The 23,693-nt window shown below is 42.0% G+C and overlaps 1 protein-coding gene across 3 annotated transcripts; it reads right to left on the reverse strand.

Moving 5' to 3' along the window:
- Positions 1–1,302: 1,302 nt before the first annotated feature.
- On the reverse strand, positions 1,303–23,654 carry map3k4 (mitogen-activated protein kinase kinase kinase 4). Of its 3 annotated transcripts, none has more exons than XM_038737543.1 (27): positions 23,442–23,654; positions 18,021–18,211; positions 16,468–17,888; positions 14,697–14,957; positions 13,217–13,369; positions 12,963–13,120; positions 10,972–11,088; positions 10,764–10,863; positions 10,524–10,607; positions 10,169–10,438; positions 9,914–10,063; positions 9,334–9,495; positions 8,664–8,797; positions 7,568–7,646; positions 7,383–7,461; positions 6,665–6,758; positions 6,229–6,351; positions 4,987–5,087; positions 4,813–4,893; positions 4,546–4,737; positions 4,385–4,455; positions 4,182–4,298; positions 3,932–4,091; positions 3,692–3,814; positions 3,322–3,428; positions 2,854–3,033; positions 1,303–2,646 (listed from the first exon to the last, which is right to left on the reverse strand). In XM_038737543.1, the coding sequence occupies exons 1-27, from the start codon at positions 23,471–23,473 to the stop codon at positions 2,626–2,628; spliced, it is 4,761 nt and encodes a 1,586-aa protein (XP_038593471.1). In that variant the 5' UTR covers positions 23,474–23,654; the 3' UTR covers positions 1,303–2,625. The 3 variants fall into 3 exon arrangements, with proteins under 3 accessions (XP_038593471.1, XP_038593472.1, XP_038593473.1); XM_038737544.1 differs by lacking the exon at positions 23,442–23,654 and adding an exon at positions 23,161–23,324; XM_038737545.1 differs by lacking the exon at positions 6,229–6,351.
- Positions 23,655–23,693: the final 39 nt, after the last annotated feature.

The raw sequence follows: 23,693 nt of genomic DNA on the forward strand, positions 1-23,693 counted from the left end.
GTAAGTGATGGTAATCCAAAACATTTATATATTTCCTCAAAGTTTGCTCAAAAAAAAAAAACTCCTACACAGCCCTGGCTCTGTAAATGGAAAACAATGAAAGTGGTGTGGACTTTGCCACACAACACTGTTCCAGACAATCAGCAAACTGTTGCTGCACTAACTCACAGGAGTAATGGGGGGGGGGGGGCAGTGGAAGAGAGAGTTATATTCACCGACACATTCAAATGGGCTGGACTACAGGCACTGTGAAGAAGGAGAGATGGCCGAGAAAAAGGAAAAGCTCAAAAGAGTACAAACAGAGAAGAAAGTTATATGACCAGGAAAGGTCGAAGGTGTTTCAACGCTGGCGAAACCTCAGAGATACACTATACACTATACTTGGGAGGCAGGGGTTCTGAGGGAGCACTGAAGGGAGAGGTGTATTTGTTTGGCAGTTGAGTTAAGATTTCAACAATCCTTCTGCAATATCACTTACTCTCCCTTTAAACAGGTATTAAACAGATTAAATTTTAAATTTAAAGATTGATGAAATATAGAAAAGGCAACCAATTATATGTCCATGTACATCAGCCAATGGGACACCATGCTGGTAAATCTGAATAAATAATTCTTTGGTGTGCATGATCTAAGTAGCTCAAGCAAGCGACCCAGTGGGCTTCAAGAGGTTTTATACATCCAAAGAACTTCTATAAAGACCAGACAAGTCAGAACAGGCTGAGTGCTGTAAGGGTAGCTGCTGTCACACCCTGGGACAACACTAGGCCTGAGCTGACAGATTTGAATGATACAATTTCTAGTTGCACTAAGTCAGGTGTGTGACACAAGGAGGTGGTTGTGTTTTAAGGCTTTAAACTTTGAAACTAGTACATGACAATGGGACTCTGGTGGCTCCTTAAACCTGAGCTATTGTGCGAACAGATCGTATACTCAGATCTTTTACTAAAGTAAAATTAATAATAATAAATCATAATTTATTTGGTATTGTCAATGTGAATTTGCAAACTAGTAACTAAAGATCGCAATGATAATATATACGAATAGAATCTCAAAATAGTACTTATTCAGTGGTGTTACTTTCTGCCACTGGATTAATAAAATTGTGTTGTCTGATGTTGTGACTGTAAAGTGGGACTAAACCGTGCTAGCTCTGCAACTGCTGTGTCTTTAAAACCCACTATTCTCGCCTCTTTGCTTAGAAAGTGAATTTTCCCATTTCCCATCCAGTCACATGGACTGAGCTCTCTGGTGTTGTGAAGTCCATGACGGCACCATTGGCACATATAAATCAATAGTCACGGCTTAAATTCAATTTCATTTATTTAAGTTAATTTAATTTAATTGGGTTGATCAGATTCAGTTTCAGTCACTGAAAACATTTAGCTAATGTGGCAAAAGCGTCAATTGCACTGTGTCAAGCCAAATATCCATTTGCAGACAACAATCTAATCTCATTTCATACGTCCAGTTTTAGCCTGTCAGTGTTTACCTTTTTGGTTGGTCACCCTTTCACAATAAGCAGTACAGTGAGGTAAAATGCAAACAGGAAAGCTGTTACAAATGTGTCAATTCAAATTAATGTAAATTAGAACCTGTCTTACTAGCTGGAATAGTTTGTGCTTTGTGCATATTATATCTCAAATAGCATATACATTTTCATTTATTTATATATAAAATAATTTTATTGTCAGCTCTAATTAAAACTACCTCTTTCATAGTAATGTAATACTACTAATCAATGGCATGGTGGGAAAAAAAAATACACATTTCATTAAAAAAAAAAAAAAACAATTGGTTTATTAATATTGTTTGTACATAGCAAACACTGTAAGAGCAGCAGAGGACCAGAAGTTGTGGTGTGTGTCAGTGTCTGTGTTTGGTTGTGTGGATGTTTTGTGTCAGCAGCAGGGAGGGAGAGCAGGCCGTTTCTCCTCTCAGTTGGCTACGTTCCAGTCAGGTGAACAGCTCTTCACCGGCGACCAGTAGACTTGAACATTGCTCCAACTTGACATTTACTCCTCAGCAAAGGCAAAGAAAAATTACATTTAAAAGAAAACATCCTTCCTAGTGCCCGTGCTTGTCAAATGACAAGTGATAAATTAATTTGAAAGGTAAACCTTCCATTCAGTGAGGCTTACCACACCTTTTTCAGCCTCAAAGGATGACTGAAAAAGGTTTCCTCCCTCCTCTACTCAAGTGCCCCTTGGGTAAACAGTTTAAAAGTGCCATAGATTCTGTCTCCCCTCCCACTTGTAAAAAAAAAAAAAAAAAAAAATATTGTATTCCTCAATACCTTTTCAGAGGTCTCTTCACCAGTGAGAACAACAAATGTGGCAATAATTACTTTAACTTTACAATATTGTATACAAGAATTAAAGCCAATCCTCTTCTTACAGTATGTACAGTCCCACCCACCCCCAAATCCATGGGTATATGAAGACACAACCCTATAACTCCGTAGGTCCAGTTGTCATCTGAAATGATATTGTATTAGTTCCTCAGTTTAACTCCATGTGCCTTCAGCTGTAACTTCCTCTTCTCCACGTCCACAGTTTTTCATTTTGCCAACAACATGTACAGTAGTGCTTTAATTTGTAAACTTAAAAGCCACAGAGGAGGTTCCATTTACTCTTCATCCGTACAAACCTGAAACAGACAAGAGACAACAGCTGTAATGGAAACCTGTTTGATGACCAGTTTACCCATTTGTAAAAAATAATTTTCAAAAAATGAAATGTTTTCACTCAAAATGTGTAAATGTTGCACTCATGAGATGTGATTCCAGGAGGGGTTTTAATCTGGCGATAAACATCACTAATAAAGAATACTACACTGTTTTAAAATGCACGCCACCTTGACAAACGGGTGGTCTAGCAGCATGCTAGCTGTCCAGCGGCGTTTTGGTTCGCTCTCCAGACAGTGGCCAAGGAAGTCCTTCCCCTCTGTGCTCAGCTTTTCCGGGATGGGGGGTTTATGGCCCATGCCTACTTTGTACATGATCTGGAAGTTGTGCTCATACTCGTGCCAGGGCCTCTGCAGGTTGAGATAAAAAGATAAGAACAAAACATCATTTCCGTTGTGGTTTTTTACTTCTGTGTTTGGTGTAGTGAATTTCCTGCAAAAGTATAAAAAAAAAAAAAAAGGAGGAGGATATAAGTTTAACACCTTACATGCATGCATTTGACAAGCTTAATGAGCATTAGATAGCTCAAACAACCACTACCGTTTCACTGCTGTACAAGATGCATACTGTCAATAATGACTAAGGCAAGACATTTCATGTTCTGTGTGAAAGAGAGGATCTTTTCCATCAGTACTTACCTTTCCAGTCACCATCTCAATAAGAACGCAGCCCAAACTCCAGATGTCCGCCGCTCGTCCATGACCTTCACCCTTTGCTCTGGTGATGACTTCAGGTGCCATGTATGCTGATTAAGACAGAAAATAATAATGTTACACCACAAGGATTCATTAAGCAGCAATACAATAATATCACGTAAAGCAGATTCAAGAAATATATTTGTGCATAATGCCAAGTGACCGATACAAAAGAAATCCAACATCACATATTCATCACTAATCATAGCATGTGGGTGGATATCCATTGGTGAGAGGGGAAGAAAATTTAACATCAAGCCACAGTGCCCTCTAGTGCAGGCATGCAACCCAGGCACAAAGTATCATTTCTCACCTGCTGTTCCCAGCGTGCTGTTCACCTCCCCTGGCATGGTGTGAGTGTTGTTTCTCAACTTGACTGAACAGCCAAAGTCACCCAGCTTAATCAGGCCTGATGATGTCAAGAAGATGTTGGCTCCTGATATAAAAAATTAAATATAGTAGTCAGTAAACAGATGCTGAGTTCATTCAGAAATGAAGGCAACTAAAAAGACAATAAATAAGAAAAATAAGAGAACGGGCACGTGACACTAACCCTTGATATCACGGTGGACAATGCCGTGTTCATGGAGGACGTTGATGGCTGTTGTGATCTGTTTACTATACAGTCTGATGACATGTTCCTGAAGCCCGAGTCTGGACACCTCCTCCAGAGTGCCCTCATCACAGTACTCCATGAAGATGTACATCTCCTCCTACAGGTGACACGCATGCAAATTTATACCCAAATGTTTCAGTATGCAATGTGTGATGCCTGAACTGACATATATATGTACGCCTCTTACCCGATGGAGCTCGACTCCAAAGTATCGCACCAGGTTTGGGTGTTTAATGCCTTCAAATATCTTCAGCTCATCTGCAGTCTCCTTGATTGTTTTGTGATCATTCGGCTGGAATCGGATCTGGTTGGAAACAAAATAAAAATGTGTTACCGCTACCTGCAGATCTTACTGAAGACCTACTGAATTGCTCTTCCTGGACTACATACCTCCTTCATGGCCATTAGTTCACCAGTGTCGACATTGATGCATGTGTACACCTTCCCGTACTGGCCCTCACCTGTCATCACACATACAGACATAACATCACTGCCTGTATGTTCGTTAAATATCCTACATCACAACAAAAGCAGTCAATAGACATCTGTACCTATTTTGTTGCCCCTCTGCCACTTGAAGGTCACCTTCCTGAGCCCAACGTGCATGACGTTGTCATAGGACTTGGGTGTGTGGCACACTTGGCCGATGATGTTGCGCTGCTTCATCACAGCATAGCGTTTTTCCTCGAACTTGCGAATGGATCGACGGACAGCCTCCATGGGGCTTTGCCGTGCTGCTGTGTCTGAGACGAAAAAAAGGATTAATTTTTTTAATATGTTTTAGTCATCCAACTTGCCTCATGCCTCAACAATCTTACCTTTGGACTGGCTGATAAAGGTGCGGAGCTCCCAGCTTCGGCGTGCAGCACTGTTGGGGTCTCCTTTAGGATAGGTAGGTTCTGAAGAAGGAAATGACAAGACACACTTCAGTAAATCAGGAAGATTCATATGCAATGATGGGGATGGCTGTGCTGATTACTTATTGCACACACCTTCTTTGTCCTCCGTGGGGCTGGAGTGGCGGCTCAGAGATTTGAAATGTAACTCTGCTGCAACCGATGACAGACGATCATTCTCATGAAAACTGGATCCCCTGCAAGGACATGGAAGAAACTGATGCAACAACGCTGTTGACTCAAAAACTACTGATTCAGATGGTATGTTTCTTGTCTGGAGGGGGTTCTCTGTTAACAGCCAAATTAAGGATCTACACAGAGTGCAAACACTTCTGCAAACACAGCACTTTCTTTTTATGCTCAAAATGACTGGATTTTGTGCACTAAGTGGTTCCTTTTATGTTTAATTAATTGTGAAAACATTACATGGTACTGCCTCCTAAAAGCATTTAATGACTTGCAAAGGGGATAGAGATAGTCTTAAACCTTGGATGCTTTTGGGGAAAATGTTCCCAGACATGTGCTTATATTAAATAAAATGACAAACTATATAAATAATCCAACAAATCAGAAACTACATGATTTTATGCTTAAGAGCCAGCATTAGGATTTCAAAATAATATTTTAAAAAAAACAGACTAAAACCATCTGACCAAGAGAAACCCTTTTAAAACTTATCTTCATCATCATTCACAGTTCCGCATGCATCACAGTCATTATACAGCTCAACCACACTTGAAGGTTAGATCCCTTGAGTGTATGTTCCGATTTCAAAAGAGCACACACAAAAAACCCAAAATCTAATGGCAGTGAATCACCAGCGTCAAAGCAAGACTGATGTTAATAGCACTAAAAAGCAGAATGTCATAGCACACTCTTTCAATGAGGTAGTGTGTGTTTTATTTTTCATTTTCACACCATGCACAACAATCACAGTCTCTTCCCTTGACCAGTAACAAGACTTATTTCTGGCCATTTTGATGATTTGGTGACATTTGGGGCTTGCAAAAGCTACATTAACACTTTTAAGGCTGAAAATGCATATAATTTAATTATTTCCACCTTTTAAAATTCACTGTTAAAGCTTTATATTACATCACAAATAGTATAAAACCTTTTGGTGCCCAGCTCATGCTTAAAGGATTTAGTGAATACTTTCTAATACAAAGTGTCCTAGGGTCTGCAAATAAAAGATATCAAATCTTATTATGAAGCAATTCCTCCAATTTCCAGAAGCCTTATAAAAGAAACTGTGATGGCATCTTTTGTTTTTGTATCTGAGAATGTATTTTGACAGCAGTTTCTACCAGGTGACTGGGGGGGGGGGCACAAAGCTACCTGACGTCATAGGGGCTGCTGCTGGGTGCTTTGGTGTGGCTGTGTTCCCCCAGGCCCTGAGGGACAGGGCGAGGGCCGTTTGGGAACAGCTGGTTCCGGAGATCACAGGGGAGACTTCGAGAGCTGTGTGGTGAAAAAACAAACTGAGGAGCTCCGTCTTGAGAGGTAAGGTGGCTTGCGTGGGATGTGATATGTTTAAGGGTGTGAGTGGATGGCTGGTTGAAGGACACACTCACTCACTCACTCACAATACAAAAAAAAAAAAAAAAAAAAAAAAAGACCACTGACATACTCACAGCTACACACACAGAAGCTCACATTACACACAAGCTCAACAACTACAGTGCATTAAGAGCAAAGGTAATGAAGCACAATGAACCATGCAGGAAAGAGTTACAACACGGTAGGCACACAGATTATTGGGACTACCGCCTACCTGAAACCTTCAGCATTAGGGATGAACAGATTGGGGTTTGGTGGGTCACTGTGGCAGCGAGGGACCTTTACAGGACGAGGACTATTCCTAGGAGCTGAAAAGAAAAATACCCAATGCTGAATTTAGCCAAGGCACCTACAAAAGGAAATAACAGTAATTCTGATCTAGTGGGGCGAAGTGCTCCTATTTTTACAACCACATACATCCAGGGGTCAGGTAATCATATAACCATATGAAAGCCACTGTTTGCTTTTCTTCATCAAGTCATAGATAGACATGTTGTGCAACATTTGTGCACCACTGTTTCTTGCCTCCATGTCTTTGTTTACACAAACACCTTGTGCATCAAGAAACCAGTTGGCCTGCTGATTTTCTTTGCTTTGTTGTGTTGTGTTCTCTCTGTCTTTATTGAATCAGGAAAAGTTTGCTGAGCAAAGTAACACTATACACACTTTCACACTTACCTAGGTAAACCACAGTCGTCTACTGTTGGCCACTGAGCAGGAGCATGGAGTTGCTCAAAGGAGCAGGAGTGAGGTTACTCAGACTAACACACTTATATGTCATATTGTTGCTTCTTTGCTATAGGAATAGAATTGCTATTTCACTGCTGTTGTGCCCGTTTTGTGTAACAGCCCGTGACACCCAGGTTGCAAATAAATCCTGAACTCCAGAAATGGAAGTCACCTATACTTCGTATTACAGAGGAGCAGCTTACCAATGTACAGGCCGGTGACTGGGCTGTGAGGTTTTCCAATCACATGTCCAATACATTCATTCATCAAAGCTTGTAAATTCTGCAGAAAGACACATTCAGTCAACAGATAATATATGTTATATTCTGAGCATGATTGTTGTTCAATTTGGGGAAAATGACAAAGAGAAGAAAACAGGGCACTTTACCAGGAAGTCATCCTCTGGCAAGGCTGATATAAAGGCAGGTTCAATGGCCTGAAGAAAATCAAAACCCTGAGTCGCCCACCTATAGGTGAAACATGGCAGTCAATAAATGCATCCCAAAATTTTTTGTTGTTGTTCATTGCATTATCTCCCGCTCTACCATTCCCATTTTAACCAGGTCTTTAAATTTTAAAAATTTACGGTTGACATTCAAATATGAGACGATAAAGCGCTGGTTTTGTTCTGAGAAGCATGTCAGCTGATCGTGCAGTATTGAGAGCATGTCTAACAGTTGTGATTAATTATGAAATAGATTTCAGTATCTTCATCCTTAAGGACATGTTCTAAGTAGCTCATTGTGTTCTCCTCTGTAGGAGCAGGAGGTATTATGGTGCTAGAGGTTTAAATAATACAATTATGACAACTGACTCATGCTCTCTGTTAAGTGTACCATTTTTGTTTGTATTTCCGCCATTATATTTATTTATTTTTTAAAAGCTCTCTGTTATGTCTCTAAAACCTCATGCTATTGTTGCAGTTGTAATAAATGAAACAACCTAAAGTCTTCACTCTGTTGTCAGAGTACAACGTTGCCATGGTAACTCATTATGGCTGAAAGCAAAAGCTCTTGACAAAGAGGGCTCCAATATGTATGTATTGTGTGGCTCCAACACAGAAGATAAATATATCTGCTTTTGCAGATAAATATAGTTCGGAAAAAAATAGCAAACAGCAGGGAAAATTAGGAATTTATGACACAAACAAAACCCAATTATCTACTATAAACTATTCTCTGTAAAAAAACAAAAAAGCCTTTATCGGTCTATATCTGCAATTTGTTTAAGGTGACAGGGAACTTTTATTTTATTTTTTTTACTTTATCCAAGATTAATTGCACTAGTAGGATGGCTTATTAGTTAGTGAGGATAATGCCCGGGTAGAGAGCCTGGCTTTAACTCTCTTTGCAGCAATGCTACAAAATTCATCCCTGAGCAACATTCTCAAACCTACCGCAGGAACACCACACTAGCTGGCAGATGCAAAAAAAGAGACATAAGTGAATTACTCAAAAATGTGTGCTCAGCTGATAAGGCCTTACCTGGGCTTGGTGCCCCTGCCACTCTCACATTTGGTCAGGACATAGGTCATCCACTTGCGGGCAAAAGCTATGTAGCGTTCCCCAATCCTCTGTCTGAACTCCCCTGACATCAGGCGCACCACCTCCTTGTGGTACTGTAATAACAACAATTAGAATTACCGCCCTGCAGTTAAATTGCCTCCGCCAACCAGTCAAGCTGAACTTTACATCCATGTCTGTCCAGACTCATAATATATGTTGTGAATACTGGAAGGAATGAAATGTAATATAGTGTGTTTTTGGCTAAATCAAAATTATGATGATATTGATGATACATATGGTTAGGGATGCACCGAAATGAAAATTCTTGGCCGAAGCTGAAACCGAATATAATGAAAAAATTTGCCGAATGCCGAACAAGTACATTCACATTTTTTCTTTTATTTTGCCATTATTTTTTCCCATTGCATAAATTAAATAGACAAAATGTGCTTTTTACTCAGTGTTTCCCACAGGATTTGGACAGAACATGGTGGGTGGTTCCAAGGCCGGAGAGGGTCTGGTGAAGTAAATTACATGTAAAATACAATCCATTTACTTTTAATGTACACATGTAATATGTTTTATCTCATCTAAATCGTGTGCTTCTTTAGTAAAAAAAAAAAAGCTCAAAACACTTTGTTACAGTTACCTCGAAGGCAAAATTGTAGCCCTGTATCATTGCCTCCCTGTAGTACTGATGCAGAGTGGCTGACTCGGACTCCTCCACCTCTGCCTCAAACTCTGTGGTGAACATGAACTCCACTCGGTCAATGGCAGTGCTGATTTTAATGCACAGCTGCAATGCCTCATCCTGTGGTAGGAGAGAGAACGATGGGGAGAAGAAATAGAAAGAAGAGTATTAGCATGTTTTTATTATTATTTTCAAAAAAAAAAAAAGGTACTGTGGCAAAAACTAATTCAAAGCTATCAGTGAAAGCATTCAAAACGAAAGACTTGTGACGTGTGTGAGAATTTAAATGTGGTATTGTGGCTCTGAATGTAGTATATCAAAGTTGAATGACTTCCCTTTTGAGAATAACTTCTGAAATCTGGCCTGATAGTGGCCTTTCTTTCAGTTGATGTTAATAGAGCGGAAATAAAACTGAAAGCAGCTGCAGTGAAAAAAAGATTTTAAAGTAGGACACCAACATGCACGTGTCTTTACAACAACACAAAATAAACAAGTGTTGTAACAGGTTACAGATCATAGCATGTGGTTATGTAAATACCTTGAGCTCCTCCAGAGCACTCGCGATGAGAGGCTGACTAGATGTTTGCTCCCGGCTAAGAGTGAGCACATCCTCCATGGACTGCTGAAAGGCCTTTCGCTGGGCCACCAGGTGAGCTGACTGCATCACTATCAAGAGCATGTTCTCCACCTGAAAGCATATCGGACCAGTGAGAGGCTTGTCAACACCAGACACACACACACACACACACACACACATACATACATACAGACTGAATTAGACATCATCACATACTTTCATAGCCCTTAAAGTGTCAACAGTTTCCATCTGGGGGACCAGTTTCAGCAGCTCTCCGTCCCACTGAGCCCAGTCCGAATCAGTAGTGGAGTCCCCAGCTCCATGTTTACTCATGAGCAGGTAGGCATCGTCCTCTGCAATTTCATCAGGCTCTTTGGAGCAGTCTTTGCCAGCAGCAGCATTGAGAAGCTGCAGGATGAGAGGCCGCTGATCCATCAAGCCACAGGGGACAAACACTTGCAGCTCCTCCAAGCCTGGAATCTGGACCTGGATATAAAAGGAGGAAGTTAATCTGGTACATAAATGACCCGAGGACAGAAAAGAATGATCACAAATGAACAGAAAAGCAAACCTTGACATAGTTTCTCTTTTTCAGTGCCTCCAGGAGACAAGTCACCCCATCAGTGATACAGAAATCCGCAGCAACTTCTAAGTCCTGCAGAGAGGGGAAGCAAACAAAGTGAGTGTCAAAACACACAGTCCCGGTTCTTTGGGGAGCAGAGAAAACAGGGTCACAGATGAACTGCACAGGCAGTACTGTTTTGCCTTTCTATTTCAATGGAGAAAAAAGTTCTTCACTGCTGTCTTTCACCTTTCGAAGCATTTTGGCAAAGCCCAGAGCCTTGGACGCACGCTCCCTGGCCTCGTGGAACAGCTCTTTAAGGGACCGACTAGTCTCGATAACCGACCGCCTTTAAAAATTAAAAAGGTTAAAAGTTAAAAACAGCGCTACAAGGACAAAAAGGGAATTATGAACACTGACTGACCCAGACATCTAATAACCATGTTACTCCACTTACCTGATCTCATCTGAGGCGGTGCTGTCATCAGCGCTTTCCCAGAATTCATTACCACTCCTTTGCAAGCCGGCATCAAGGAACTCTCCAGTGGATTTAAGCAGCATCCCAGCAATGTCACTGCAAAGAGCAAAATAGTCCTCAGTTTCATAAAATATAAATTTTAGTAACACTCTTAAAGGATAGGTTTAAGGGTACTCCGATCGATCGGTCACTGATCATAATCGGACGATAATGGCTTTAACTTGTTTGATCGGTGGTCGCTAAAAAGGCAAATAAGAAAACCCGATCAGATGATGCAATACTCGCCAGACAAATTTTCAACGGCAGCTAAAATGTTTCACTACGCTGTGTGAGCGGTTTTCATAGCTAGCTAGCACCAAATTAATCCCTTCTCAGACAAGAAGGGACACATAATCATTTACAATTAGAGTTGAACAGAATTCAGACAAGTGGGGCAACACACAGGAGCGATCATGTGAAACTGTCGCAGTCTGTGCTCATCTCACTCACACGCCACCCGCAACCGGAGTTTAATAGACACAGCGCATCAGGCAGTGAGAGACTGATCCTTCAGTGTGAGTTTCCTGATGCAAAGAGCGGCGCCACTCAATGAGCTGACTGCATCTCTCTCTCTGTTTTCGTTACAAAAACGAAGACCTTTTGCTATGTCAGTCTCAGTCACCACGCCCCGCAGTGTAAAAATACATTATAAAGTTTATCTGAAGCTAATATGAGGCTTCAGCTGTCTGTGTTGGACAAATTGGTTCTAAATTATTAAGAAGCCAGGTTATTTTTAAAGGTCAGTCATTTTAGATGTAATTTAAACCAGGGAGTGGCATTAGCCGAGCGGAAGATATGTTTTTGGTGTAATTTATGATTACGCTTGCAGCCTCTACTCTCTGTCTCTCTTTCCTCTGCACTGTGTCGGCATTTGACCGAGGGGCGGGGCTAAACATCTGCACACATACACACACAAACACACACCAGGGCAGAGAGGCAAAGAAATCTAAACTTTTACTGTAGCTGACGACAACTCTGCTTGCTACTGTACCTGAAACAAAACCTTTGTGAATAAAAAGCAAATAAGAATAATTTATCAAAAGGCCTGTTTAACAACCGTAAACCTGCAGAAAAGCGATTTCAGCGGCTTTGCCCACATTCTTCTATGAATTAAAAAATATACGTATTGCTCTGTAACACAACTATATAATCAGGTGTTCTTGTAGTTCCAACAACTCTTTGAGTTGTCACATCACTAAGTTATGTAACTAACTTTTAGTGTATGCAACCATCTTTGGGACAGGTTCTGTCGTATCTCACTTTCGGGTCTGTGAACGTCAATTAGGCTGCCACTTAAAACGGTTTCTGTCAACTCAACCTACAGATTTCAACTGGATCGTTTTAGTAACTTCAAATGTTCATTCCTAAACATAAATATGTCCAATAAGAAGATTGAAAGGAAGGATTGGATGAAATGCTAAAACCCTACCCCCTAAAAAGAATGTACAGACTCTGCCCTGAAAAGCGATGTATTCATGAAGCATAATGCATCCCGGTCTCTGTTAGTAGGTCTTATGTTTCAAAATTATTTAGTAATCTCCTAATTACTTCAATTTGCCCATGTGTTCTATGCATACTGTATGTTTATTGTTGCATATGTAATGTTTAAAAAAAAAATAGACCATAAATGGTTTTTTGTGCCCCTTAATTTTTGGCTGTGCACTAGCGCCCCTAAAAAGTGTAGAGCCCTGGATAGCCACTTGATATGTTTATCTCAGACTGCTGAAGCCTCATAGAGGTTTCAGATAAACTGTAGAATGTATTTTTGAACAGAACCAGGACTGCAAAGTTTTTCTCCCTTCGCTTACATTGAAAGTGCATTAGTAAGGGATCTCTTGGCCTGCATGAACAGGATGAATGATGACAGCAAGCAAACCCTCTTTTTCTTCAAGGAAAGAACAATTGTGAATGAGCTTATGTATGTGACTGACCAGAAAAGCTTCCCAGACTGGGCCTCCCCTCCACGGATGTAAGGAGTGATGACCTTGGTGAAGTGCCACTCCTCCTCTAACAGGTTCTTTAGGCTGTGAGAGGCCTGTGGCAACTGCTGCAACATCTGTATCCAACTGTGCATGTAGTCAAAGTACACCTATAAAAGCAGCAACAGACTTTAGATACCACGAGATTTAAAAGCCTTTGTCTGTCCAACTTTAGGTAGAGGAGGGAGAAAGGTTAGGAGCCTTACCACCAGCATCTTGTGAAGGTCCTCTTCAAACTCATCAATATTGGCATTTGTCTGCAAGCCCTGAGCATCAGTCACCACGCCCCGCAGCATGTACTGATAATACTGTTTCATCAGAAGACCACCTTTAAGAACCTCTTTACACTCACGCACCAACTGCAGAGCACAAACAAAATGTTAAAACACAGGGATTAGCCTTTGTATACCTGCCATTAGGGCTGCAACTAATGTAGGGCTGTGCGATATGACAAAAAATTCATATCCCGATATAGGTCATTTCATATCCCGATATAGGTCATTTCATATGCCGATATAGGTCATTTCATATCCCGATATATAAAAATTTTTGTAAATTCAATAAAATATCATGAGTTACTGTTACTTTCCACCATTAACTCATGATATTTCTCTGCATCATAAAGGTGGGGTAACTTATGCGATATTGGAGAAATCCAACAACATGACAAATACCATGATATAGAGTGAACAACGACACAGCCTGTAATGTAACTAATGTTAGCTAAGTTGTGGGTTAGCGAACTGCTGCTACTTGATGCTGCAACGCTAACAAGAGGAAGAGACAGTCCAGAGCAACACAGCAGCTCCAGACTGCAATACTCACAGTTCTCCTGCTGCTATGGCTAACATTACATCAACAGCATGTCTTGGTGAACTAGATAGTAAACTAAATGTCCGTGGGCAAGCCATTAAAATTTACCTGACAGACACATCATGGCTGGAACTGCTGGATAATAGCTTTACATTGGATGTTCGATAGACGTTGAATATCCAACGTAAAACTATCGTGATGCAAAGCACCTTCACGGAAATATTATGGTAAAGTGTGGAATTTGTGACACTACGAAATAAACAATAGAGCATAATTGTTAACGATAAGACATCTTTCTATCGTCAAACGATAGATATCATATCGCACAGCTCTATTTTCTTGATTAATCAATTAGTTGTCTGCTACAGAAAATGTTAAAAAATATCTGTGTTTTCCAAAGCCTGAGAGGCCTTCTTCAAATGCCTTGTTTTGTCCACAACCCAAAAGAAACCAGAAAATATTCACATTTTAGAAGCTGGAATCAGGGAATTTAGCCTTTATTTTTAAAAAAGAAATTTTTAGAAATTACCCAAACCATGAAACCTTTAGCAAAATAGTTGGTGATTAATTTAATAGTTGACAACAGGAAGTGGCGATGGCGCAATGGATAAGAAACATGCTCCAGAGGCGTGCGACCTCTGACATATATAGCATACATATAATTGTAAGTCGCTTTGGATAAAAGCGTCAACTAAATGAATAAATGTAAACTAATCGATTTATTGACTATTCATTGCAGCTCTGTTAATATACCCATTAATATAATAGTAAAATGTTAATATCTAAATATGTTGTTTTGTCATTCATATGTCATGTCATTCAGCATGAGTGGTGCAGCATGTACAGAAAGTAAGTTTTTCAGCAGCTGCTTGCCTGTTTGATACTGAGCAGTGAAGGCTCTCCAGCAGGCCTCTGTTCAAGTCGCAGTTTAAGGCATTCGTGAATGACGTTGAGAAGGACCCTACACAGCACGAGGAACGCTGGACGGAAGGACGGGAGGTCCATGTCCAACAAATCCTCCCAGGAGACCTGGTCCGCTCCGAGCTCTGGATGAGTCGGACCACTGCAGGACACATGGCGTGACAGCTCTGGCAGATAATCGCTGTACAGCATGGGGTCTGGGAAGTCTGAAAACTGCAGGTGGAAGATAGTTAATTCAGCATGTCACACAAACACACAAAAGAAAAACACTTGGCTTCCAAGTAAATTCAATGTTGTTTTACATTTTTATTTTATCGTTCAAACTGTTTCCACTGCTTGAGCCATCAGGGCTGCCCACTCTCATACAGGCATCTACAAAGGTAAGTCTGTAAAGACGGATCCCTTTTGGATTACATGGCGTACTTTACCAAAACATCTTTGACCAGCTCTGTGCAAAGCGTCAACTTGTGTCTCCTCCTCATTCCTCACGCCACAACCTCTGAACATCCTAATCTCACTCACTCTACAATCCAAGAAGTGTTCACAATCCTCGTTGTACACTTGCAGCAGGAGGGCAGTGTCTGAACCTTCCTGAAATTGCTCTATTCCAACACGCAGATGAATTCATTATCCACTGCGATAAACTCAATAACAATCCTCTTCATTTTACTGCCCCCTTTCTAGCTTTCTCAACGTGTCAACACATCCTCTGCTGTTCATAGCCTGGGCTCAGACTTCTTGCCTAATTAAATTACTAACATTTGCACTGAAAACATTAAAAATAGCTCTTGACTGCTTTTGCTCACTCTTCACCTCAGTCTGTCCAATCAAGGCAAAAAATATTTTGTTTTTAAATGAGCACAAACTAGGGCTCACATCACTTCGCATTCCACCACACATTAGCGTTTTTTGGAAAAATGGCATTTTTACCTCATCTTCTACAGTATGCCCCTCTGTCTTATAAATTGATGAAAGAATACTGCATCTACTTTGACTGTTAAGCACCACATCATGCGTCAGGCTGTATCACTTTTATAACAAACCTGAAGGTGAAATCAGCTAGTCAAAAAAAATAATGCAGTCGTGATCCTGGATCTTGTTTTACTCTCAACGTGTAAATTATTATTTATTATTATTATTACTACTACTATCACAATTCATATTGTCTGCCAAAATGTATAACACAAACTATTTCCATTACTGACTGATCTGTTGACTTTGTTTTATGATTTAGTCAATACATGTAAGAAAGTTATGAAAAAAGACCATCACAATGACCAACAGTCCAAAATTCAAAGATTACTTACTTAAAACTCGTCAATTACTTTTCTGTCAGTCAACTAATTGATTTATCAGTCAGTTCTATTATGTAAGCACTATTCAATAGGCTGCATTTTGATGTATATTTCATCCTTATTTTTACCTTAATTTTCTTAGTAGTTTGACATTTTTATGTATTGTGTTATATATTTATATTAATTTAATTTCCAGAGGTGTTCATTGATATTGTATATTACTGTTGGTCATCAAGCTGTTAGTGCTCTTATGCTACACAATAACACTGACACATAATTTAGAACCTTGAAAACCTTGAAAACTCCCTGAAGCAAGAAACTCATCAATTTATTTATTGTGTGTGTGTGTATATACGTCACCACAAGAAATTAAGGTACTCATCACGTGCGTAGTAAAAAAAATTAAAAGAAATAAAAAGAAGCCTCACCTCCAGTGCAGGAGTGTGGCAGAGCAGCGCTGCTCTGGACCTCTGAAGAGAGCGGTCCATCAGTTTGTGCAGTCTGAGGATCAGTTTACGCAGTCCCATCTGTTTCAGAGCTTTATCCACAAACGGTCTGTAGATGGCTGTGGGGCAGAATACGCCCCCTCCTGCAACCGCTTCTGCACTTCCTGCAGTGGCAGTTGGGAGAAACTCCTCTTCTGACAACAATCCAGCCAATTTGGGAATCAGGGAGGGAGACAACTCTCCCTCTGCTACATTTCCCAATCCTTCCTCCTCCTCCTCCTCCTCAGCATCCCTGTCCTCTCCATCGCTTTCAGCTGTAAAAGTGGCTGTTGAGTCATTCTCCTCATCGTCCTCATTCTCCTCTTCTTCATTGCCACGAGAGCAGCGAGGTGACGGGATCTCGAAGACAGGCCACCCGATACGGGATAGATCATGGAGGCCCAACACAGTGGCCATAACACGCAGCTTCTGGTTGAGGTCCTGGGTGATATTGAGCCACAGACAGAGCGCCTGCACCCTGCCCTGGAAGTCTCGTGCTGCATATTTTTCATAGTCCTTCTGCAGGGCCTGCAAAGAGGGGTACAAAGCTTCCAGAGACTCCAGCAACTCCATAACACGTTTGACCTGCTCAAATGCCAGCCGCTGACGCTGAAGGTGCTCCCTACAATCAGCGCCAGAGCCCAGAGGCTCTGCTGCATTCATCGCTGATGAGGGGAAAGCGCTAAAGCCCCAGGGATCTACTCCACAGTGGTTGGTCTCCCTCTCCTCTCCACAGACTAGATCTCTGACACTTTGATAATCCCCCTGGATTGATTCAGACCCTGAACACTGGGCCCCTCTTAGGCTAGCATAGTTGACTTTAAAGTGCAGCACCTCATTGATGATATCAGGGATGGCCTGGCGGGCAGTGAAAAGAAAAAGGTCTTGGTCGCTGGTGGAGCGCCGCGCATGCCAAGCCTGCAGCTCCAACCAAATGACCTCGTTGTTGTGACCCATGAAGGCCATGTTCTCCAGGCCCCTCTGCTCCTTCTCCTTCCTCTTGGAGGACATAGATGTGAGCTTGAGCAGCAGCCGCAGAGTCTCAAAGAACTTGAGGCGGTCGGCGGGACAGTCTGTCCGGGAGGTCTGGCGGTGGGTCCGGGCAATATGGGGCATGGACACAGGAAGTTTGCAACTGCTGCAGCCCAAGCTCAAGTAATGCTTCCTGGGATCCATGTTGAGGGCACCGAAAGGGTTTGACTTTGACAGTGGATCCAACATGAAGGAGCCTTCAAATGTCTTCTTATGGTCTCTCTCAGTGGAGCGCAGTGTGGCCCTTTGTTTCTTGCCCTGCTTGTAGCTATGCTCCTCAGGGGTCTCCGCTGGCCTGGGACTCTCTTTCAGGACAGGTGGGATAAGGTCCGCTGAAATAAACACAGAAAGTACACACCACAGTGAGAACAATGCATGTAAAACTGCTCTAGAAAAGGACAAACATTTCAAACACTTAATAAGACTTTTATATATACTTCAGTCAAATAAATTAATTGATTTACCCTTGTTGGGAGACCGACCGGTATTCCTCGCCTGGCTGTTCCTGTGATGCTTGCCAGACATGCGTTTCATCTGACGGGGGGTATAAGGAGGTGATGTGCCATACAGAGGTTCCTCTTCCTCACTGGGCGAGTCCCAGCATTCACGCACCTCAGAGTTCTGTTGGGATGCATCTTCCCCTGGCTTTGCCGGCCTGTCAACATTTAATCACATTGTGGCAAAAACAGACTGGACAAACTATTGACATGGGCTGGATTTGCATCTGTACAATGAACACTTTTACCTGGAAATGATGTTAAAAGCAAGCAAGTGCATTGGCATTATGAAACTATTTTAGTCAAGGACACTAAAGAAATGTGTATACAAGGTCAAATGAGGCTGGGTTGTTGTACCCATAACAGTGTGCAGCAAATCTCCTCTAATGCCGCAGCAAACAGGTTTGCTAAACTGCAACTAGACTGAATGTCTGCTGCTACCTATAGCAGACTGACAACTTGTCTGTCCTTTGGAGCCTGACTGGCCGCCTCCCAAATGTACAGCAGAAATGCGGTGTGCATGACCACAGCCGTCCAGACGCAGGATAATAAGCTGTGGGTTCTCTACTGGCACCCTCTCTCAGTCTAGGTAAACATAATGGCTCATCCAGAGAGAAAGAAACAGTAACCCTTATTAACTGTCTGCTAAGTCATCAAAGATACTGCAAGTCAAGATTTCATGGAGCACTTGAACTCACTCACCCTAAGCGTGTAGAAGTTGTTAGACCGTGTCCAAACACTTCCACTTTCACTTGATTATAGTAAATCTTGAGCAACAATAAAGATGTGAACACTGTGGTTGCTTAACAACATTCTGTGTATTTCAGATAATAAAAGGCCACAGCAGAATATGTTGCATCTAGTTTTGCAGAAAGGAAACACTATAATCACTTTAAACACTTTCCTCTGGGGGAAGAAGGAAAAGAAAAAAAAAGAAAAACAAGAGTGCAAGCAGCACGCCTTTCCAGATAACAATGTCAGAGCTTTGCTTCCTAATGCCTTTCTGAGGGTTTTTTAATAGGATTAGAGAGAAAGGTTGTAAGGTCTGACCTCGCCATCAAAAACAAAGAGAGAAAGAAGAGGAGGGGCATGAAACGGCCGTTTCTATATCCTGGTCACCATGTGTCCCTCCATCGATCATCTGACTGAAAGGCATTCTCCAACACGTGCCAGACAGCGTGGAGTTGAAAGGGGCACACACTCACTGTGGAGTGTGTGAGTGTTAAGGGAGGGGGGCTAATCTGGAAATCACTTGCTTAAGCTTTTCAAGGAGCCGCATCGAGAGAGTCCAGACTTCTATTGCCCATCTGCCCCACTGCAGAATCTGTCTCTATACACACACACACCCAGTCCCCTGGGAGCAGCTGTGGAACTACGTGCAAGGCAGACAGACACCTGCTGCAAATCCTGCAACTTTAAATGCCATATGATTGAAAACAAGGCTTGATGATCGAAACATACTGCAAGAATAACATCAATAGCAAAAGCATCCAGTCTTGAAATTACAAAATAACTCGAGAATGAAAGAACACTGGTGCCTTTATGAGTGTATTGTATGGGAAATTGTGAAGGGGGTTGTTCTGTAGGAGCAAAACACGACAGTGATCTTTTCAGTATGCAGGCACAAGAAGGCACAGTAAGCAATCTTGTGTGTTACAATAAGGCATTTAGCACAACAACAACGGACAAAATGCTGTGTTTTTGTTATGTAAAAATCGAGACAGCCATCAGGACAATGCATAAAGAAAGCATATAGGGTAAACACTGTCAACTTCCCAGTGTGTCCATGACAGGTAAGATCAGATTAGTGCGCACATTTGTAAACATTCCAAAGTGTGCACGGGCGTGTGGTGTCTGAGGACAGAAATAGTGCATGCATGTGAGAAGCAACTAGACCAAGTTTTTAAAAAGACACTTGTCTACACGGAACAGCATGACTAAATCACTCAGGAATGACAGCGGAACCAATGACGCCATCAATGCCGGTTGTTTGTTTGGTTGCCATGAGACACATCAAGCACAGAGATTGAGCTGCTGCAGTAAAGACTGCACAAATTCCTCTTCTGAATTCTTTGTTTTTTTCCTAAACCTACGGTGCAGGCCACACAAAGAAAGTTACTCCCTAGTCATAGCCGCACTATGGTCTTCAAGCTGTCCCTGACTGGCTGCCACTAGTGAATTATCACTGCAGATGGTGTCTGCCTGGTCTCAATGGCTCATCTGATGGCTCATTGGGGCTCCAATAAAGGCCAGTGGAATGCTAAAGCCCTTAGGCAGAAACACTGAGTGCATAATAAACCGCACAAAACCGAGAGTCTTTTCTGTATAGCGACTGAAGCAGTGATACCAAGGGCTGCCAGAGTCAGGGGGGCCTGACCTTTGACACCAACCATCCACGCTATTGTAGCAGGAAGGGACACTCTATTGTATAGCTGTGACACGTGGCCCGTGAGGCCCACAGCTGAATAGCACACAGCTGGTTAGTGAGCACACTTGCTCACAATGCCAAAACTAAAGGGGATTTGTTTTTTAGAGGGAGGAAAAGGAGGAGAAGGTGGCTGTGGTTTTGTAAGAGCGCACACTCCACCAATTAGGTCATGCTGCCATAACTGATGCTCTGTAGGCTCAATCCAGATTTTGATTACCCCCTACAGCAAAACGGATGTGTCTGCTGGCTACTAATTTCAGCCCAACTGGTGAGGTTAAAGGAGTATAGAACCTGTGCACATGTACCCAAATCTCAATGGAAGTGTAGCTCATGCATACAATAGCATGCATCTCTGACCTGCTGTCAATCCCTGATAAATAAACAGAGCTGATACAGTGATCAAAATTTGCAACATAGCCTGACAGAATTCAAAAACAATGAACATGACGCACTTGACCCCACCCATCTCTCGAACAGAGCGACATTGCCAGGACTGGACCTCCCAACCTCTCCTATGTGCAAAGCATACTATATGCACAATAGAGGAGTTTGTTTCCACAAGACATGACACTACATGCAAAAAGCCACTTTAATTCATAAGAACCAGAAGGTCAGTGTGTTTCGTAAACACTACTGTGCTTACTATCTGGCCATATGCATTACTTGACACCAGGGAACATCCCCAGTCTAAGACAAGACATAGACCTTACTGTACCAGTGGATGCTTGTGCCATCAACCACAACAAGTCACATGATCTAAATGTATCTAAATGTAGACACTGCTTGCTGACTGTGGGCTGAAGCTTGAGGTAAATGGTGGTTTTCACCTTATTCCACTTGCATCATAAAAGCAGTGCAGGCAGCAGTGTGCCCCACCTTTGAAATTTAATCTGAAACTCGAGAGTCAAACCTTTGTGACTTTCAACTTGCATTTCAGCTTCTTTCAGTTGCGCACATCATAAATGTCAAATCAAACAGACAAACACTGTTATTCTTATATTAACTATCTTCCCTTCCTGATCATTTATCGTCTTACACAAACTTAGTCAGTAACATCAATTGTCCTATAACAACATCAATTGTTATAGTTTTAGCAGCTACAAAGATCCTTTTGTTTAAAAGGAAATGGCAGATGAGGGGGACAGAATGTGAGAGCAGCACTAATTTCTCTAAAGCAGGTGTGGGCAGAGATAGGATGCAGTTAGCAAATGTTTGAGTCCATCTGTATTCTACAGCCTGTGCTCCCGGCGAATGCAGGCATTAATGAGTTCTCCGGGGTTCCACGCAGCTCGCCACTACGCACAGTACACCACATCCTGAAATCTCTGGAATTCTTGTGAGCCACAATGTCTTTGACAATGAGACATTACTGACAAAGGACCTCTCTACGTGCAACGATAGCGATAACCCTCAAAGCGAGCACATCTCAGAACTGTTGTCAGTTTTTACTTTTAAAGTATGTATGCTCATCGAGGAGGATAGAAGGACAAAGACAAATGTATCTGTGCATGTTGTGGGGCCTGTCATTTGAATTTTGTTTTGACAACCATTGTGTTCCTGCAAACTATACAGTTTCAGGCCTGTAGCCCTTATTGTTTATAGTGGTCCAGGTTTTATGTTTCAAATAGAAATGGTAACTTCAATAAATGCTAAGTAGTAATACAATACCAAGGCATAAATTGCCACAAAACGTGAAAATAAATCTTTTGCAATCATGTCAACTTGTCCAGAAATAGCATGGTTAAATGGTCAGTATTCTTCTTTATGCAACGATGCAGAACAGCAATTACATTTACATGGCCAGTATTGCACAATCATACGAGATGTTTGTGTGTCCACTTCGGACTGAGTGGGTGCAAGGGAATAACAACTGGCTGGTACTCAACCATTACCGAAAAGGGCGACAAAAACACAAACAAAAAACAAGCCCTTTGCTCAAAACCAGGATTATCGTGGATGACAGAGCTGGTCCGACGTGATAAATGCACTCAAAAGCTCCCTCGCTCTGCACACAAACAACTGAATGTGAGGCGAAGGGAGGAGAGGGGAAGACATAACAGCAGATTCCTGAGGGTCTGTCGCCAGCAGTCAGGGGCAAACACTGCGGAATTTCGATTAGGAGATGAGCACGTCTCCTAAAAACACCTTACGAGTGTCTGCGTGAATGCACTCTTCAACGAGATTGCACACATGTATCGTCCAGTAACCTTGTCATCGGAAATCTGTTGCTGCACACACATTTGCAGTAAGTTTCATACCTATCCAAGGAACTAAAATTATACCAATAAAATTAATTACATAAAGTGTAAAAACGTTTGCAAGCAACGATGCCCATCTCATGATTCAGCATTGGCGTGCCAGACGACGACAACAACAACACCAGCGCCAAGTCTAGCTGGAGGATTAACAATAACAGTGGAGCAACATGCTAGCTAAAGCACGCGAAGTTTCTGTTTCGGTGTCATGATAAAATGCATGGTCTGGCAGTCCCAAATATACAACCCCATACTTTCAAGTCAACCTTACGAGCCCACGTTGCAAAATGTATGTGGCCTCAGCTCTGCCCGTTTCTGTTGGTGAACTTGCGGGTGAACAATAAAGTGACAAGCGACAGTTAGCTAGCTCGCTCCCTGACATGTTGCACTGTTACAGAGGTTGGTAATTGTTTCGTAACGTTACCTTATCATTTGGCGAGCATTTTGTCTTTCTCTCTAGCAACCGAGAATCCGACGGGAAGCTAATATCTGCAGCAAAGTACGCCTGAAAATGTTGCTCCAAAAAGTTTGCAACTCCAGCGTTGCAAATGCAGTAACTGCACGCGGGCCACTATTTGACAGGAAGTCGATTTCTAAGGGATGCGCAAGCGCTCCCATAGAGCCGACTGCAGTGTCACGTTCAGCTCCCTATTTGGCAAGTGCGAGGTCCTGATGGTGTAGTGTCTGTTCAACAAATTCACATACCTGCTGGGCTTGTTACGATCCGGAGGCTCCATAGAAAAGCAGTGGCTTCTTGTTCCTAGCCGTGCATAGACTAAACCATGTCTACGCGAGACCAGACAGACTTTGCACCGTTTAATCTTTGCAAGAGAGGCGGATTTGTGTCTCTTTAGAGCACTTTCTACCCGCCGGTACAGTTGACTCTCGCTTGTGCGTATGCCGTCGCCATCTTTCCAACGTTCATTGAGGAGGAGTGCCACAGTCTTGCATTACTAC

Source organism: Micropterus salmoides, unplaced genomic scaffold (assembly GCF_014851395.1).
Source record: "Micropterus salmoides isolate LMB-PRFRI ecotype aquatic unplaced genomic scaffold, ASM1485139v1 Ms_hic_scaffold_22, whole genome shotgun sequence".
Lineage (NCBI taxonomy): Eukaryota > Metazoa > Chordata > Actinopteri > Centrarchiformes > Centrarchidae > Micropterus > Micropterus salmoides.